The sequence below is a fragment of the Oncorhynchus tshawytscha genome, linkage group LG25, assembly GCF_018296145.1.
Source record: "Oncorhynchus tshawytscha isolate Ot180627B linkage group LG25, Otsh_v2.0, whole genome shotgun sequence".
In the NCBI taxonomy this organism is placed as follows: Eukaryota; Metazoa; Chordata; class Actinopteri; order Salmoniformes; family Salmonidae; genus Oncorhynchus; species Oncorhynchus tshawytscha.
Genome location: NC_056453.1, coordinates 27,888,814 through 27,907,299, shown reverse-complemented (window position 1 = coordinate 27,907,299; position 18,486 = coordinate 27,888,814). Strand labels below are relative to the sequence as shown.

Here is an 18,486-nt window from a genome sequence, read left to right as displayed (position 1 = left end):
AGTTTTACTAGGGTAGGTTTGGCGGCGTGAGTGAAGGAGGCTTTGTTGCGGAATAGAAAGCCGACTCTTGATTTGATTTTCGATTGGAGATGTTTGATATGAGTCTGGAAGGAGAGTTTACATAGGTTTATACATCTAACCCTACACAAAAGGAGCGGTCAGACACAAGGATTCTTTCTTTAAATGACTTACAGCTAGGCTGCATAGCGCTCCCATCTAAATATCTTACGTTTTTGGTATAGGAGTAGTTACTCATCACTAGGAGGCAACATTTGATATAACCACACAATCGATTGATCTTGTGTATCCATTCCTCCAGAAATAGGCTTTCGTCAGGGAAGGCTTGAAGGCGTCATGGCCTCAGACAACATCCCTTGCTAGTATTAGACCTGATTACAATTTTAACAGCTATCGCAGACACTATCTGGTCAGTTGGTGGGAAATTTGACTATGCAATAGGAAAACTTCAAACTTAAGTGCTGGGCATACATTGAGGGTTCAATGACTTATTCCCAGGGGAGTGTTGCAGTTTCATGCTGACTGTCAATCTGTATGAAGACAATTTACTTTGACGTTTGTACCAGAATGGCCTACTTTTCCTGTGCACATCAATGAAAAAGATATTGATGTGTCACTCATTTACCTAACCACAATGCGCCACTATGCTAATTGCTCAAATAGAATAGGCTAGTATTTGTATTGACATAATTTAGTAATCTGCATATCCTTATATGATATCAGTTTGTCTATGGATTGATAATAACATTGTTATCTATATTAATTAATTTGATAATAATTATTTGGTGACAGAATAATTTGGTGATCAAAATAATTATCTTCAAGGACTCAGCACTGAGATGGTTGTCTAGGGGAGATGGTTGTCTAGGTGAGATGGTTATCTGGGCTGACTGCAAAGATTAACAATAGCTAACAGTCTCCCTCTGTTATTGAATCATATTGCTGGGTACTATGGGGACAGAAAAACATATAGGGAGAATGGCTACAGACCAACTATGTTTGACTAAATAAACTCAAAGAGCCCATAGCCCTACAAAACATTATCTTGTAAGTGGAGGTTGGAAGACCCTTTAAACTCTTGAATAGGTCGTAGTTGGGGTCTCTTGTGTCAAGCTTTGTCATAGTTTTAGTGATGAACCTTGTTTGACATGGTAAACTCCACTGAGGGATGCTTGAAACCAACAGAGCAGACAGATTATGTTGATGGAAAGCCTCTCTACATGTAGTCGTGTGCCTCAGTCTGGGTAGCAGTCTGGGAAACTCTCTTTCTTACTAGGCTTAAAACATACAACGTTAATCTAATCTAAAATAGTGATTTAACTACTGCTCTCTAGCTTAACCACCCACAGTGTGAATTAGGTCATGGTTTTTGTAACGACTCAATAGTTAGCTCTTACTAGCAGTTCCTATTCCTAATGTGAACATGAGGCCATTCTGAGTGAAGGTTAAGTGACAAGCATTGTTCTCTGCCCTTGTCAGTCTGACAGACCAAGAACATTCAAGGGGACAAATGCATTTGCCATTCAGACATTGTTCTATTACCTTGGCTGCACATATCCAATAATAAGTACTGATAGCAGAAACTATACAACAAAAATATCAGCATACTGTATTTTGTTGTAAATCATGAATGGCTTTCCTTAATTTGGCACAACTGGGGCAAGTTATCTCTGAGGCTTGGTAAATTGGTTTGTTAAAAATGCATAGAGGGGCCTCCTGAATGGCGCAGCGGTCTAAGGCACTACATCGCAGTACTAGAGGTGTCACTACAGACCTGGGTTTGATCCCAAGCTGTGTCACAGCCGGCCGAGACTGGGAGACCCATTGGCCCAGCGTCATCTGGGTTAGGGGAGGGTTTGGCCGCCAGGGATGTCCTTGTCCCATCACACTCGAGCAACTCCTTGTGGCAGGTGCCGGGCACATGCACACTGGCCAGTTGTACTGTGTTTCCTCCGACACATTGGTGCGGCTGACTTCCTGGTTAAGCGAGCAGTGTAGCTTGGCAGGGTCGTGTTTTGGAGGACGCATGGCCCTCGACCTTCGCCTCTTCCGAGTCCGTACGGGAGTTGCAGCGATGGGACAAGACTGTAACTACCAATTGGGGAGAAAAAGGGGTCAAATATTTTTGGAGGTGCTGCAAAAATACCATATGGTCCGGAAACATAGTCAGCACATTTACCACATGAGCAGTTGGTTTGAAAAACAAAACCCTGCAAAAATCCCACATCAAGTCTGATTGTGATCAGTATGTAAAGCCACAGTTAAGAAGTACTGCACATAAGGATCTATAGGACCTACATATGTAAATACATTTACATATAGCAGACACATTTATCCAGAGCAACTAGGGTTAAGTGTCTTGCTCAAAGGCACCGACAGATTTTTCACCTAGTCGGCTCAGGGATTCACACCAGCGACCTTTCGGTTACTGGCTCAATGCTCTCAACCACTAGGTTACTTGCCACCCAATGCTGGCCATATGTTTTTTACTCAGATGGGCTTCACTGTATAGATTGTAGCTGATGCCAGTAGTACTACTGATACTAAAATATCTTACAGTACATGTTTTAGGTACAGCATGGCTTAATTGTTTACATTACAAATAGCCATGAAAACATATATTCAAGTGAATCCCATTTGGGAAACCATTTGCATTCATTCAACATCAAACAATAGATGCTCATTGTCCTTTTACAATGTCATTGATAGATTTTCATAGAAATCCCTAATTCAACTGTTTAACATAACATACGGCCTCCAGCTATATATTTAAGCAATAAGGCACAAGGGGGTGTGGTATATGGCCAATACACCACAGCTAAGGGCTGTTCTTAGGATACAGCCCTTAGCCTGGATACAGCTCTTAGCCGTGGTATATTGGCCATATACCACAAACCCCCGAGGTGCCTTATTGACTTATAAACTGGTTACCAACGTAATTAGAGAAGTAAAAATAAATGTTTTGTCATACCCGTGGTATGATATACCACGGCTGTCGTCCAATCATCATTCAGGGCTCGAACCATCCAGTTTATAATAAGCTATATATTATATTAGAATTATTATTATTAGAATGATTATTTTAAGATATATTGATAAAGGTCACAGGTGATGTAGCACACATGCAACATTGTCATGCTGGATTTAACCATAACATTCTCTATGGATATGGGGACCCTGCACTAATGGTGACCCTACTGGCTTGTGCCAGGCAAGGATAAATTTGGACATCAAGAATTTATTTGATCAATATGTAGATGAGACGGAAACTGAATGCATTGGTTACAGTCATGCACCAGTTAGGATTTGTTCCATTCAGGGCAGTAGCAGGGAAAGGAGGCAACATTTCTCCAGACACATAAATAAAAGTATGTTTTATTTTAGAAAAGCAGATTATAGAAAACATACAGATTATAGAGCAAGTAAAGCAAATGTCTGGTTTAGTAAATACACTGACCATAGCCTGTGAGGCTGAAACATTGGCTCTACCTCTGGCCTTAATAGTGGCATTAGCACTAGCTATGCCATGTTGACTATGACACCACCTCTAATATTATCCAGAGATAACCTTCCTATTTTCACATCACAATAAAAATAGCCATGTCTCTCTCACACAGAAACAGAGACTGGCCCTTGGAAAAATATCATCCATACTGGAAAAGATAATAGGAGTCAATTGAACAAATATAAACTACTGGTCACACCCCAAAACAGATGTGAAGAAGATTAAATGTTGTTTGAGACACATATTCTACATGTTGAAAAAGTTGACACACCAATGTTCTTTTATAACATGGGACTGGCTGATGAAATAGATGAAAAGTTGTCTACCTATGGTATGCCAAAAATGATCACTCTCCTTGAAAACAAAAGAGGCCATTATTCTTTCAGGCCATTAAACCATAAACCTCTAGTAAAACAGGCCTGGTAGAAGCTTCAGTTCTATATGTGTGTATAATAACAGTATTATAACAACACTGAAAAGGGAACTGGCCTCATACTGGCCTCATGGCAGTCTCTGTATTAGAGTGAAGGAGGCAGGGTCTCATGATGAACAATATACAAAATGCCATTGTAAAGTGAACACATTTCCCAAGCTTCCCAGTGGCTGTTGGGATACAATGGTAGGGCAGTACAACAAAGTCCTCAAACAAACAGAAAAGTTATTATTCAAAGGAAACACCCTGCCTCCATAAACCTTGTTGGTACCAGGAGGTCATTGAGACTAGACAAAAAAAAAAGCTTAATGAGTGACATCATGACCTTGATAATAAGGTACAGTATACTGTATAATTGATGCAGAACTATATTTGAAGTATTCTAACTACAGCATCATAAAATGTGTCAGTACTTAGGCGTAGGCTAGTTCTGTGTGCTGCCTGTCCAGTCATACAATGACTGTGACATACTTCCCAATAAGCAGCTGCCTACAGCCAGCGGTTACAGTTGGAGGAGTGCTGGCTATCATTATCAGTGGCACAGATCCAAAACTTGAATTCCTGCAGGAGGAGGAGACAACTATCCAAAAGAAAACGGTCAATGTAGTACACTGGCCCGCTCTCAAAGAATACCAGTCTGTTTTCACACAGACAAAAGGCTGTTTAATGTACATACATAGGTTTAATGTTCTAGCTATTATAAGCAAAATTGCCTGACTATAAATATTTAATAAAGACTTATGATTGCACTGACCACTGCATGCCTGATTCACATTCGTTTATAACTTTTAATGAGCATAAGGAAAAAGCAGAATATCGAGCTTTTCTGATTAAAAAAAGAGAGCTCTAAGCAAAACACCGCTCTAATTAATTAATGAGAGTTTGACATTAGGTGACATCTTGAGAGATTCGAGCATTAATTACCTCCCTACTGAGAGGCCTCTGCATTCCCAATTAAACCAAACATATCAAATTATTCAGATGTACTGGCAGCACTTTTTAAAATAAAAGTCTTGTGTTGTGAAAAAATCTGCACATTACACAAAGAGAGCGGATGCAAACCAGGCCAGCTGTCTGGCTTCACAACAAAGCCCCCCATCTTCGGGTAAGGGGTACATCTTCGGGAAAGAAAAAACAGCTCAACCAAAACGAAAGACATAGCTTTTCGCATAAAAAACCCTCCAAACATTACAAATAGAGGAACTAATCGGATGAAAGCCCGTAGCCTCCACTGATTAACGGGGAACAACTGGACATCCTGACCGGTCCAGCGCTGCCTAGCCTGAGCATAGCCTGGTTGGCTAAAGCTAAAGGCGAGCATTAGACTATCAAAATTGTATCAACTAAAGAAAATGTAGCAAATAATCAAACGCTACTGTAGCTACAGTACAGCGTTATCTTTATTGCTTCTCGGATACACAATAGCCGATTACATGGCAAGGAATATTTGCAACAATGTAGCAAGCCCACAAAGGCTGGAGAAGTAGTCATGCATGCAGCATTACAATACACTGCCACTAGCCAAGCCAGTCTCACTACTCTTTCTCTCACTCTATATATCGTTAACCAATAAGACATCAGACTTTATGGGCTACGGTAATCATTCTGCATTGGCCCATTGTGAATTATGAGATTTCTAATTTAGGCCTTACTTTCATCTATTATTTCATAATTTACCAATATGCCCTGGAATTAAAACGTTGTAACCTATTTTATCATGGTTCCAAATCTTCTAGTTACATTGACAGAAAGTAAAAACAGAAACTGCATTTATGTATTCATTTGTACAGTTGGTTTACTTGGAAGATTTGGTTGCAATAAAAACATTCTCCCCAAGACAATCACACAGCTGTGGAAAACGTTTTATTATCATGCATTTCTCTTACCCTTTCTTTGCTGCTCTTTTCGGCTGGCTGTTATGGAGGCTTGCTATATCCAATGGAACTGTACGCTGATGTCGGTGCCCAGCCCTGTCCTTATGCGCTTTGGTTTTCCCTCAGTTGCGCTGCAATAACGCTATTCCACTACAAATAGCGGAGAGTTGCCTACATCCTCCACGCCAGCGTCTGCAGTTCCAGCTCGACCCAGTGGGCGTGTTCTTCCAGATTGATTGGCAAATGTGCGGTCGAATGGGGATGGGATAAAATAAATGCAACGATTAAAACCAAATATGTACTACAATTTTGTGAAATTCTGAAAATAAATTCGCTTAACATGTATTAGTGTGCATTGTTTTGGCCGAATAAAAGCAACTTTAGGTGATTACGAAGGCTGATCTCGCGATCATACCGATCTGATAGGCCTACCAACGCGATCTTGTGGCTACAGTTTTTATTTTCAACTGTGCAATTCAAAAGTTGGACATCGCGTCCAGAATGAAACGACAAGTCCCAAGGCTCATTGCTTGGTTTACGGAAGTATTTGTAAAGCTGCTCGTTTCAACGGTTGCCATCTGAGGTGAAACTAGGCATAGCTACATATACATCTATGTGGTCTCTTTTGTTATGTACATGATAGCAACGTTTTTGGCGTGATATTTTTTTAAATGTGAAGCTAGCTAGCTACATCAAGAACACACACACATACGTTCACAAGGTATCCATGAAGCCACTGTTGGATTCTGATGAGGAGGAGGAAGAAGAGTTGGGAGCATATCAAAAGAAACTCAGAGGTAACGACATTAGGCTAGTTAGCTAGCTTAAGATAAGGGTTGAGTTTAGCCAGACAATTATGCACAATAACTAGCTAGCTAGCTGTTATTTTGTTCTATTTTGTAGTTAACATTAGCCATATACCTACTTCAAGTGTTCCGGACAAGACCTGGCTAAATAATCAAGACAACATACCCACGTTTACTCTCTAGTCTGTCTCTTCTCAAAAGAGAGATACGTTGTCATTAGTTTGTTATTCAGCCTTACAAATACAGTCATATCTGTTACACAGTAAACCTTTCAACGTGATTATTTGACCCCCAGAGAGAGCAAACCGCAGCATCCAGCAGCTCAGCAGTGCATTGGAAGAGCCCAGCTCAGATGCAGAGGGCATGGAACCAGTCAGGGCTGGAGACACAGACAGCACGACTGGAGAGGACTCGTGGAACCAAAGGCAACAGAGTGAAGCTGGTACTTGAGCCTGTCATCACTTGGGTCCCATAGACCAGGGTTTTCAAAATCCAGTCCTGGAAAGCTACTGGGTGTGAAGGCTTTCATTCCAGCCCTGCAGTAACACACCTGATTTTGACTAATTATAGTCCAGATTGAGGACTCTCATACTCCAGTCTCAGGACTATGGTTAGTTGAATACTTTGGCGTATAAGAGACGGGCTGTAGCAGAAACCTGCTCCCCACTAGCTGCTGTCCAGGACTGGAGTTGGAGTAGCTATAAATTGTACGCCAGTTGTGTGATAACAATGTTTCCATTACAGGGCGTTACAGATTAGTTTATATAAAACACAGCCATAGATGTTGAAACTAACCTGCTCTTGGTGATACCGTCTTCGTTCTCGATTTGGGGAAAAGGGTTTCTTATAAATGTCTGTGTCCGTTTGCTGTTGCCCCCCTCCCCCAAAAAAGGAGAACTCAGAAATATATTAAATCAATGTCTTGTACTGCGCAAGGAGGTTCCTCACCATGTTAGCTGCCACACATCTAGCGTTTCCCAGCATATTTGAAGGATTAGTAATTTCTATGCGGCCGCGTGAAGTAGATGACAGCGTGACACACAGTACGACCAAAACAACTTCAAAACAACTTGCAAGAGGCATTTCTCACTCGATACAAAACATGGTTTTAATATCTCTCTGAGTTCTCTGGTTTATGTAGAGCTACTTGCAAATGTACACTGACATTTACAGTGCATTCGGAAAGTATTCAGACCCTTTGACTTTCCACATTTTGTTACATTACAACTTTATTCTAAAATGGATTCAATTGTTTTTCCCCCTCAATCTACACTCAATACCCCTTAATGACATCGGAAAAACAGGTATTTGGAAATTTGTGCAAATTTATAATAATAAAAAAAACATCACATTTCCATAAGTATTCAGGCCCTTTAGTCAGTACTTTGTTGAAGCACCTTTTGGCAGCAAATACAGCATGACGTCTTGGGTATGATGCTACATGCTTGGCACACCTGTATTTGGGGAGTTTGTCACATTCTTCTCTGCAGATCCTCTCAAGCTCTGTTAGGTTGGATGGGGAGTGTCATTGCACATCTATTTTCAGGTCTCTCCAGAGATGTTCAATCGGGTTCAAGTCTGGGCTCTAGCTGGGCCACTCAAGTACATTCAGAGACTCATCCCGAAGCCACTCCTGTGTTGTCTTGGCTGTCTGCTTAGGGTCATTGTCCTGTTTGAAGATGGACCTTCACCTCAGTCTGAGGTCCTGAGCGCTCTGGAGCAGGTTTTCATCGAGGATCTCTCTACTTTGCTCCGTTGATCTTTCCGTCGATCCTGACTAGTCTTCCTGCCGTTGAAAAACATCCCCACAGCATGATGCTTCCACCACCATGCTTCACCGTAGGGATGCCGCCAGGTTATGAGATGCTAGGCATTCAGGACAAAGAGTTTAATCTTGGTTTCATCAGACCAAAGAATCTTGTTTCTCATGGTCTGAGAGTCCTTTAGGTGCCTTTTACTGAGTGTCTTCCGTCTGGCCACTCTACCATAAAGTCCTGATTGGTGGAGAACTGCAGAGATGGTTGTCCTTCTGGAAGGTTCTCCCATCTCCACAGAACAAATTTGGAGCTCTGTCAGTGACCATCAGGTTCTTCGTCACCACCCTGACCAAGGCTTTTCTCCCCCTATTGCTCAGTTTGGCCTGTCGGCCAGCTCTAGGAAGAGTCTTGGTGGTTCTAAATTTCTTCCATTTAAGAATGATGGAGGCCACTGTGTTCTTGGGGACCTGCAATGCTGCAGAAATGTTTTGTTACCCTTTTCCAGATCTGTGCCCTCGACACAATCCTGCCTTGGAGCTCCACGGCCAATTCCTTCGACCTCATTGCTTGGTTTTTGCTCTGACATGCACTGTAAACTGTAAACATGTTATTTTCCAAATCATGTCCAACCAATTGAATTTACCACAGGTGGACTCTAATCAAGTTGTAGAAACATCTCAAGGATGATCAATGGAAACAGGATGCACCTGATTTCATTTTTGAGTCTCATAGCAAAGGGTCTGAATACTTATATAAATAATTAAGGTATGTTTTTATACATTTGCAAAAATGTCTTAACGTATTTTCTCTTTGTCATTATGGGTTATTGTGTGTGTGTGTAGATTTATTAGAAAAATATATATATTTAATCAATTTTAAAATAAGGCTGTAATGTAACAAAATGTGGAAAAAGTCAAGGGGTCTGAATACTTTCTGAATGCACTGTATATGATGCCTTTTTCTCCAACTTGAGAACAGGTCAGAGTTTTGTATAAGCTAACCTTTAATTCCCTGCAACACACACACACACATTATTCTTAGTCATGTAAAATTGTAATGAAATAATTTAGCAATGTACACTTGTTATGTAATAATGAAGCAACACAGATGTGTATGATGTAATGTTTTATTTCTGTTTGAACCCTAAGAGTAGCTGCTGCCTTGGCAATAGCTAATGTGGATTCTAATAAGATACTAAGTGGAAACATAGTTATCACATATCTGGCGTACAATCAGCAGCTAAAGTTGGAGAACCCTGCCATAGAGACACATCTTCATGCATCAGCACTGATTTCCCAAAATAACATGCACACTTCATTATCATCCCCATGGATATTTTTTGCAATCAGTTTTACCTGTGTATTTGCACTGCTACATATGCTAATGTGTTATTTTGCTTTTCAGTCAATCAGCTGCGATCACTCCTGCAAAAGCAGCAAAAAGAGACACTTTCACTCACTTCTCCTTCAAAGAGAAAATCTTCTCCAAAGGTACTATCCTCAAGACCGTGCATAAGGATCTATGTTAAGATTTAAGACAATTAACACAACACATGTCCTTTCCCTTCATCAGCCTACTTAGTTCAGATCAACTCCACTTCATCAATTCCATCCTACGGCAATATATTGATTGATCACCAAAAAAACTCTTGGAAATAACTATGTAGTTATTGAGTTCTGACACTGGTGGTGTGGTGTGGCAGACTAGTTTGTTTTTTTGCACAATTTGTTTGGGTGCAACGCTTTTGTTGTCCGATTGTAAGTTTGTTGATGACTAACAGAGTCCATCCTTCTTTAATCCATTTTATCAAGAGGTGTCAAGATGATGTGAGCTCTAGCATGCCTGCCGTTAAAGACCTGGTGCCCATTCTCCACAACCAGTCAGAGTACATCCAGCATCTGGAGGCTGAGGTCAAGTTCTGCAAGGTTTGTCTGTATGATGACCCCACAGAGTCTTGTTACCAATGACTCATTAAAGTTCTTATTCAATTTGTTCACCAATGAATATTCATTACATGGAATGAATTACAGTGGTAGATGTTCATCTTGCTGGACATTTGTAACCCGCAAAAATTCAACCAGCATCTACTGACCTAAGCACAACTGTGTGTATGTCTGTGTATCTGTTGTTTGTGACTGCTCGTTGATGTTGTTGGCAGGAGGAGCTTCTGGGGATGAAACAGAGGATAAGGGTGGTGGTGGTAGAGAATGAGAAACTACAAGGAGAGATCAAGTCCAAACTGGTGGAAGACACCCTGAAAGACTACACTCTCTTAGATGGCACGGTAATGGGTTTTCACAATGATGGTTCTGGGTTAAAATTCCATTGTGGAGATAAGTGCAGACATGACAGAAGGACCCAATTTTCATCATTGTATTCTCTCCTAGGTGAATTCTGAACCACCCAGAGAAGACAATCCTCAAAGAACAGCTTTCATACCAGCTCATATTGTCTTTCAACAAGCAGAGGAACACAAGTGGAAGAAAGAACTGGTAGGCTTGTATGACTATGGTCACCCAACCTTCCGTACTGAGTACAGCAGCTGACAGCATTTCTACGTGTAGATGCATTCTTTTATTACCCTAGCTTTGACATTTTTAAGTGACTAGAGAGTAATATTGACAGCTAATCTCCTCTCCAACATCACATTATCAACTTGGCCTCAGGAGCAGCTCAAATCCCTCTATCTAGCCCAGACAGAGACACTGGAATCTCAAGTAAGGTCACTGAAGTAAGTGAACTGTATAACTTTATAGATCAGCATTAATTCACAGAGATCTTGCATATGTGATTAATCAGGGTTGAATTTTTCATCCTCTTGCATCCTGTTTTTCCTTATATTCTGTTGTTTTGATCACCTCCATTCAGCAAGAACCTGGCCAGCAGTCAGAAGGAGTGTGAAGAAGTCAAAGGTCGTCTGAGACATAAGGAAGCAATGGCAGCGGCGGGCAGTGCCAAGCAGTGCGTAGGCGGCCTCTGTCTGAAGTGTGCCCAGAATGAGGCCGTGCTGGCAGAGACACACTCCAACATGCACATCCAGGCCATTGAGAGACTCACCAAGTCAGTGATCATGCATTTGTCTCCTTTTGTTCTGATATTTTGTCCAGTATTGATTAGAGTAGTTGGGTCCCTACAAGGTCTCATCCCCCCACACCATACCAAGGGACATCTTTCCTTTCCAGTATGCCTAAGGCTTTGTCATTGATTACACTTTATTTATTCTCTTGTTCATTGGTTGGTCAGTGCCTCTGAGCTATGTCAAAGGAAGAATGTTCACATTGAGATGTCATCTCAATCAATCCAGTTGGCATATTCTGACACAAGCAATCCATTTTCCATCCCCTTTAGCAAGGTTGTCAGTAATTCAGTCTCCATGTCAATCACAAATGACAAATCTGGCTTTGTTTGGGCAAAGTGACTGAAAATTAGTATTCTTACACCAAAATGATTATTGATGAACATAGCTTTTATTTGCCCACATTGAAATGAGCATGTGTGTTTATCTGTGTGTGTGTGTGTCCCACAGAGAGCGTGATGAGCTGATGAGTGTGCTGTGCTCTTTGAGGGCCAGTCAGAGCGAGGCCCAGCAGAGAGAGTGGGCAGCCTACCAGCAGGTCAAACAGGCTGTAGAGATGGCTGAGGAGGCCAACCTGGAGAAGACCAGGGTGAATCAGACAACCACTCACTTGCGGAACATTATTGAGCAGCAGTGACATCTACTGGTCAGGCTGCTCAACTACACACTTTAATGGCTTGGACCCAGGCCCCCAGTGTCTGGAGCGTGAAGTCACAAGCTCTGCTGGTCGGCTACCTGCATAGCAACATACTGGTGCCAAAAGCCCTGGTCTACCCTAGAAAGCCTATGTAAATTACAAATTATAACAAAGTAGAATAGTTGATGGCCGTTTTAGATTCTAAAATGTGTTTATTATGATCAAGTTTGATCCCCACTGTGAATTATTTTAAAGTTGGCTACAAATCAAGATATTTAATGAAATAGTGATCCATTCTGACTACTACATTTGTCGTCACACAGGAGTACATGCTGAAACAGACCAATCACAGGCCAGCATGCTACGAGGAGGCGCCATAGACATTAAGGTTGACTCTTAGTCAGGATGAAAACGACTACATTGACGTGATCCTTTGCTAGTTATGGCCACTTCAAATACTTCCGGCTTCATGCAACATCTGGAGTTTTCCATAGGAATGGATGACATCAGTGTTATCGCTATACTGGTTTTAATGTTTTTGCTTGGACCCTTTTGTACGTGATTAGTCTCTAGACATCCGGGTTGCCTCCCACAATGTTCCAATGTTCCGGCTTAACACGTCTGTACATAACAGAACATCAGTTTTGCATAGAGTAACTATGTCACTGGCTACGCACTATCTCATCTGCTTGAATAAAATACAAAATAGTAGCTAGCAAGATAGAGATCAGAGGTTATTTTTAATTCCTGCATTTCACAAGAGCTACCTTCACTAAAATCACTTTCGTGCTGGATCGAATCCCTGAGCTGAGGATATTGATTTAAGGCAGCACCTCTCTGATTTTGAGGGGTTGGGTTAATTGTGGAAGACTAGGTATCCCCTTTACCCTGTGTGTATGATTAGAATCGCAATGTTCTGGCATGTCTGCCTTTTTTTCTCTTATCAGACTGACCAAGCGAGTCTGTCATATCTAGCAGACTCTAGTCACTGCTGTTGCCTAGGGTCGGCTTTTCGAGACTAGTACAGTACCTTATTAGAACAGTGAATCTGAAAGGTTTATATGATGTTGTACATGTTTTCAAGATCTAGAAGTGGTAAACATAAGAAAGATATTTTTTGCTGTATCCTCCTCCCTCTGACACTTGTGTGTACCCGCCCGTGTCTGTGTGTACTAGTTTTGTTCTTCCTACAGGCGGTGGTGCAGTGCGAGGCATTCGCCAGGGAGCTGGCCAGACAGAGAGAGAGGCTGGAGACTGAGATGGCTGCAGAGCAGGAGAAAATCTCTGAGGCCAGAGAGGTGGTACGCAACGAGGCCCTCAAGCAGAAGGAGACACTGGCCCAAACGGTCTGTCCTTCTGCCTTTTGAAACTTTCATTAAAGCTCAAATTGAGATATGTTCAACTTTCTCTATTTATCCTAGTCACTAATTAAATGTTTTATTAAGGTAGTACAATAGCAGCAAGCATAAAATATATTGAAGATGCAGTATTTAAGCATTAAAAAACTATATTTTCTATGTAACTACTGTCAAGGGGTCTGAATACTTTCTGAAGGCACTGTATACATTTAAAACCCTTACTTTTGTCCTCTGAAGAAGGGATGGGCCAAAAAACAAAATCATTTGAATATTGACCACAGAACACAAAGGCCATATTTCTCATACTTGCCACCATCTAGTGGAATAACTACACAATTACACTCATGCAAAACGTATGGAGCGTTCTTCCACACAGTAGGATTTCAGTTTGATCAATTTCTTCGTCTCCACTCCCAGGTGGCCAGCCTATCCCAGAGGGTAGCAGAGCTGGAGGGTCAACTGGCCAGGGAGGAAAGAGAGAGGGGCTCCCTGAGCACCCAGCTGGATGAGACCCTACGCAAACTCACATCACAGGAGCAGGACACCAGCAAGGTACTGGAGCCACCTTACTACTGTACAACACCTAGAGAGGTTCTAGGTTTGAGCCTGTCTTTTTAATGCATTTTAAAGCCACTGGGTGGCACCAAAGCCTTGTCTATATCAACATTTTATTTGGAAGCTTCAAGATCTAACCATTCCAGTTCTAAGAGGCAGTTGGGTCATTCCACCTCAAAAGCATTCCACCCCCCCCACACACACACAGTCCATGTCAACAACGAGTATATAGGTTCAGTTTTTCTGTGTTTGTCAACTATGGAGCTGCGCCTCTGAGTATTGTTTCTTCTTCCTATGTCATGTGTTCCCAGTGAACTTGAGGATGTTTTTTTCCCCCCTGTTTGGAGAAATTTGTCATTGAAGTTGTTAGGTTTATATCCCATCCTACATCCTGATATTACACGATTCTGACCACTAGATGGTGCTGTTCCTGCTGTTAATCTCCACTCAATGTTAAAGGGATAATTCGCTGTTTTTCTTACCCTGTAAGCAGTCTATTGACAAGATATGACAGCAACCCATGCATTGGTTTTGTTGGCCACTGTTTCACGTACAACATTTTTAGCATTTGTGGCAGAAATCCAATGCAAGTCAATGGTACCTATGTTAGCAGTATCATGCTTCATGTTAAAATGATCAAATTTATTTTGTACTTATAGATTTTAATATAGGTATTATTGACTTGCATTGGATTTGTGGCACAAATGCTAAAAAGTTAGCATTTGAAACAGTGGCCAGGTAAACAAAATCAAAGCATGGATTTCTGTCATACCAGGTCCATAGACTGTTTACAGGGTAAGGAACCAATGTCATTTTGTATTTTTTTTGTATCACCTAATAGCAGGAACAGTACCATCTAGTGGTCAGAATCTGGTAATATTAACAGGATGTAGGATGGGACATAAACCTAATATATTTTTCGAAAATTTGTTTAAAATGTGTTTTTTTCTACAGGACTTCACAAAAACAAAATGGCCACTATACAAAACATATATTTTAAGGTGATCAACATACAGTATGTTTTTCAAAATTCTGTCAAATATTTCTAGTTTCTGTTTAACTTTATAATATACCAAATTTAACAGGATGTATGTATCTAGATAGATAGTTGTTGTTGAGGGTAAATATGAGACTTTCCATTTGATGGCTATATATGTTTTTGCAGCAATTTAAACCTACATTGCAAAATTTCTCTCATCACCAAATTTTACATTTCCCAACAGACATAATCATGGAGATGGAAGGATATACATTCCTGGACTCAATGAAATGATAGCGCATACATTATTCCAAAATGGTGTCAGTTTATCATAAGACCACAGCATATGTAATATGGTTCCTTTGTGCTTGTTGCTTCTCCAACAGAGATGTGACATTTCTGGGTGCAGTACATGCATTTTGGCAGGAGTGTAGTAAGGCTTATGAATGATCTTAAATTGCAGTAGTTTATCTCTTAGGTTTTAAGAGCAGGTTTGAACATTTTCACATATCTGTGACCAGTGATTCTCCTCAATTTCTTCCTTTGGATCTGTTTTGTAATTTTTTCTTTATAGGTTCTGAACCATCAGGTAATGTTTCAATCAACCTTTTATATAACTTGGCAATCAACTTCTTTGGCATAGAAACGTCTTTCAGTATTTTTTCTATGCTTACTCTGTTGATGCGATTGAATAAGGTTTCTGAGTTTTAGGAAATGAAAGAAATGGGCCTCGAATAATCCAAATCTTTCCTGTAATTGATTCAATGACAGTAGAGATCATCATAGTACACACAGTTCAAAAATCACAATGCCACTTTGGAGTCAGGACTTAAAGGTGTTGTCATGAAGCACTGGAGGTAAGGTGGGGTTATTCCAAACAGGGGTGTCTGGTGATATAGGTTCTTTCCACATGTGGCGGTCTTGAAAATGGTCAGTCGTTATTGTCAAACAAATAACTTTCGGCCTCACGGTAATTGACCGTTTAATTAACATAAACACATTTAGCATCTCCTGGCTTCCAGACATAGCCTACAAGCCATTTTTAAAAAGTATAATTCATCCATGTAATATAGCCTACACCTTCACAATAAATCCATTATTTATTTTAGACCGGTCTAAAGAAGCATGATATGAAGAAAATGTAGTCTATTTCAGAAGAACAGAATCACAAACTCTGAGTTGTCCTTATGTGGCTATGCCAAAAGGCTGTGGGCGACACTAGTTAATTTGGCAGACAAAATTTGCTTATAATTCCGTGGCATTATTTTATAGAATGAAGGATACAATTGAACAAAGCTGAATGAAATATGAATATTTTCTCCAAACGATTTGAGGGAGTACGCACATGCTGCTTTTCTGTGTTGAGCGATTTAACAAAGAAATAGGTCTCCTATATGCTTAATATACAGTTATTAATGTAACTTTAGTAGTTCTACAAACGTTGGGCTGTATGTTTTGATTTTTAATACATGATGAGACTAATGATGATTTAAAAATGTCTCTTGAAAGGCATGATCTCTGCTTTGTTTTCTTCGCAGGCTGTACACAATCCAACAGTCTCTCATTGACAATTTGACAAGCACTTGATAATGCCTCAAATTTCAGGGCAGCATCCCCTTTGTGGCCGTAATGCACCCTAAAAAAAATCCATACCTTTTGCAGCCTTGAGTGCTGCGGTGTGCCCTTCTCCCTGAGTGTGCCCTTCTCCCTGAGTGTGCTGGTTCTCCATCATGTTTTATTGTGTCTTTCTCACAGGCATCAATTGAAGACAGACACTTTGGGGATGCAACTGCGTCCTTCCTTATCCAATTCCGAGTTGCATATTGAAGATATTGGAAAAACTGTCCACATTTTTACTTTTTGTAAGCTAACAAGATGAGTAGGCCTAACGAACAGCAAAAGCACTAGCCTATGTCCATCTACTATCCCCAGTGTACAGTATCAGTAAAAAAAAGTTGACCTATTCTGTGCGAGAAATAAATATTCCATTGTGGGATAAGATAGATCCCAAATGAATACAACCACTAGCAAAAAAAAAACTTTTTGTATGCAATGTGGCTGACGCAACAGATCAGAAGGTTTATGTTGTTAGACTATTACCGGTAGTCTATTTCTTCACATTATAAGGGCAGCAGTGAGCACACTGCAGTAGGCTAGAAGCGTGAATGTTCCATTAGCGGAAAACACTGTTATCAAAAGATACGGCAAATGTGATTTATGCATGTAATGCTTTTATTATAAGGGTGCATTTTTATGGTGAAAATTACCTTCCCCAAACTTGAAACTCACATGCTTCTTATATATGCCAGTTAGGCTCTATACACCTTGTAAAGTGGAATTTATTTATTTCACCTTTATTTAACCAGGTAGGCAAGTTGAGAACAAGTTCTCATTTACAATTGCGACCTGGCCAAGATAAAGCAAAGCAGTTTGAATAATGTGCTTAATTTTAAGAAGTTATCTGGCCACTTTAGTTGTGATACCTTATTAGAACATATAGGCCCATGGGCTAGGCTACCTGAGGTGTTTGACTATGATTTAGAAAAAGTTTAATTAATTATTATTTTTATTTTTTTAAAGGCATTGTTTCTTACACTGGACATCATTCACAAGTGATAGTATATAATTCACAAGTGATATATTGTTCACCCATCAGACTATTCTTGATTTATAATCTTAGCACAAGTGATTACATATACTAAATAATAATATGTGTGACATTTGTTTTAATTCACAAGTAGAATGGACCATTATCACGCACCTGATATATATAATTCGAAATGGGGAAGTATATAATTCACAAGGATAGTAAAAAAGTGATGTATATAATTCATATCATCTATGCACTGATAAACAGTGAACTGAGGATGCTATTCCCCTAATATTGTCACCCATCAGACTATTCTTGATTTAATCTTGCCTTTACATATACTAAATAATATATGTGTGACATTTGTTTTAATTTAGAATGGACCATTATCACGCACCTGTATCGAAATGGGGAAGCGGGAAAAAATGCATATCATCTATGCACTTAAACAGTGAACTGAGGATGCTATTCCCCGTGGTTTATTTTCATGCCAGCCAGGTAGGCTATACTCCTGCTGTAAAGAGAAGCAATGTGCTTAATATTAGGAAAGTTGAGAAATAAATATAGTAGGTCTAGCCTACAGAAAGCTGATGGGATCCTCGTCTTTTTATTAGCGGCCATCACTCTGTTTTCTCCCGCAATTGCATGGCCTATAGAAATGTTGAGCAACATGAGCTCTCATGAAGTGTTTGATTAGATTTTCAAATACATTTGCATTGATGTCAGACTGATTAGAGGGACTATAGAGTGCATGTTTGGTAGGCTACTAATGACCAGCAGTAGCATCAGAGCTTGGAGAAGCCTAATTACACTGACTAAACAGTCATGTGGAATTTGACTGCCTTCATGACTCGTGACCGCCGGTGTGGCGGTAATACGTCACCACAACAGCCCCATT

General features: G+C 40.3%; 2 protein-coding genes across 10 annotated transcripts in view; one reads left to right on the top strand and one right to left on the bottom strand.

The window, feature by feature from the left end:
* cep170aa (centrosomal protein 170Aa) overlaps nt 1-6,032 on the bottom strand; it is a 68,575-nt gene extending 62,543 nt beyond the window's left edge. For 5 of the 9 annotated variants that reach the window (XM_024388190.2, XM_024388193.2, XM_024388194.2 and 2 more), the window contains exon 1: nt 5,843-6,032. The gene's annotated coding sequence lies outside the window, so the exon portion shown is untranslated. The remainder of the gene's footprint in view (nt 1-5,842) is intronic. The other 4 variants (XM_024388195.2, XM_024388196.2, XM_024388197.2 and 1 more) reach the window with 1 other exon arrangement.
* A 191-nt stretch (nt 6,033-6,223) lies between these two features.
* Nucleotides 6,224-18,486, top strand: part of sdccag8 (SHH signaling and ciliogenesis regulator sdccag8) — a 53,853-nt gene continuing 41,590 nt past the window's right edge. The window contains exons 1-11 of the mRNA XM_024388201.2: nt 6,224-6,627; nt 6,932-7,078; nt 9,798-9,883; nt 10,205-10,318; nt 10,552-10,677; nt 10,781-10,885; nt 11,060-11,124; nt 11,262-11,453; nt 11,920-12,058; nt 13,300-13,452; nt 13,882-14,016. Coding sequence (XP_024243969.1) covers nt 6,558-6,627; nt 6,932-7,078; nt 9,798-9,883; nt 10,205-10,318; nt 10,552-10,677; nt 10,781-10,885; nt 11,060-11,124; nt 11,262-11,453; nt 11,920-12,058; nt 13,300-13,452; nt 13,882-14,016 — 1,332 coding nt within the window. The 5' untranslated portion in view covers nt 6,224-6,557. The remainder of the gene's footprint in view (nt 6,628-6,931; nt 7,079-9,797; nt 9,884-10,204; nt 10,319-10,551; nt 10,678-10,780; nt 10,886-11,059; nt 11,125-11,261; nt 11,454-11,919; nt 12,059-13,299; nt 13,453-13,881; nt 14,017-18,486) is intronic.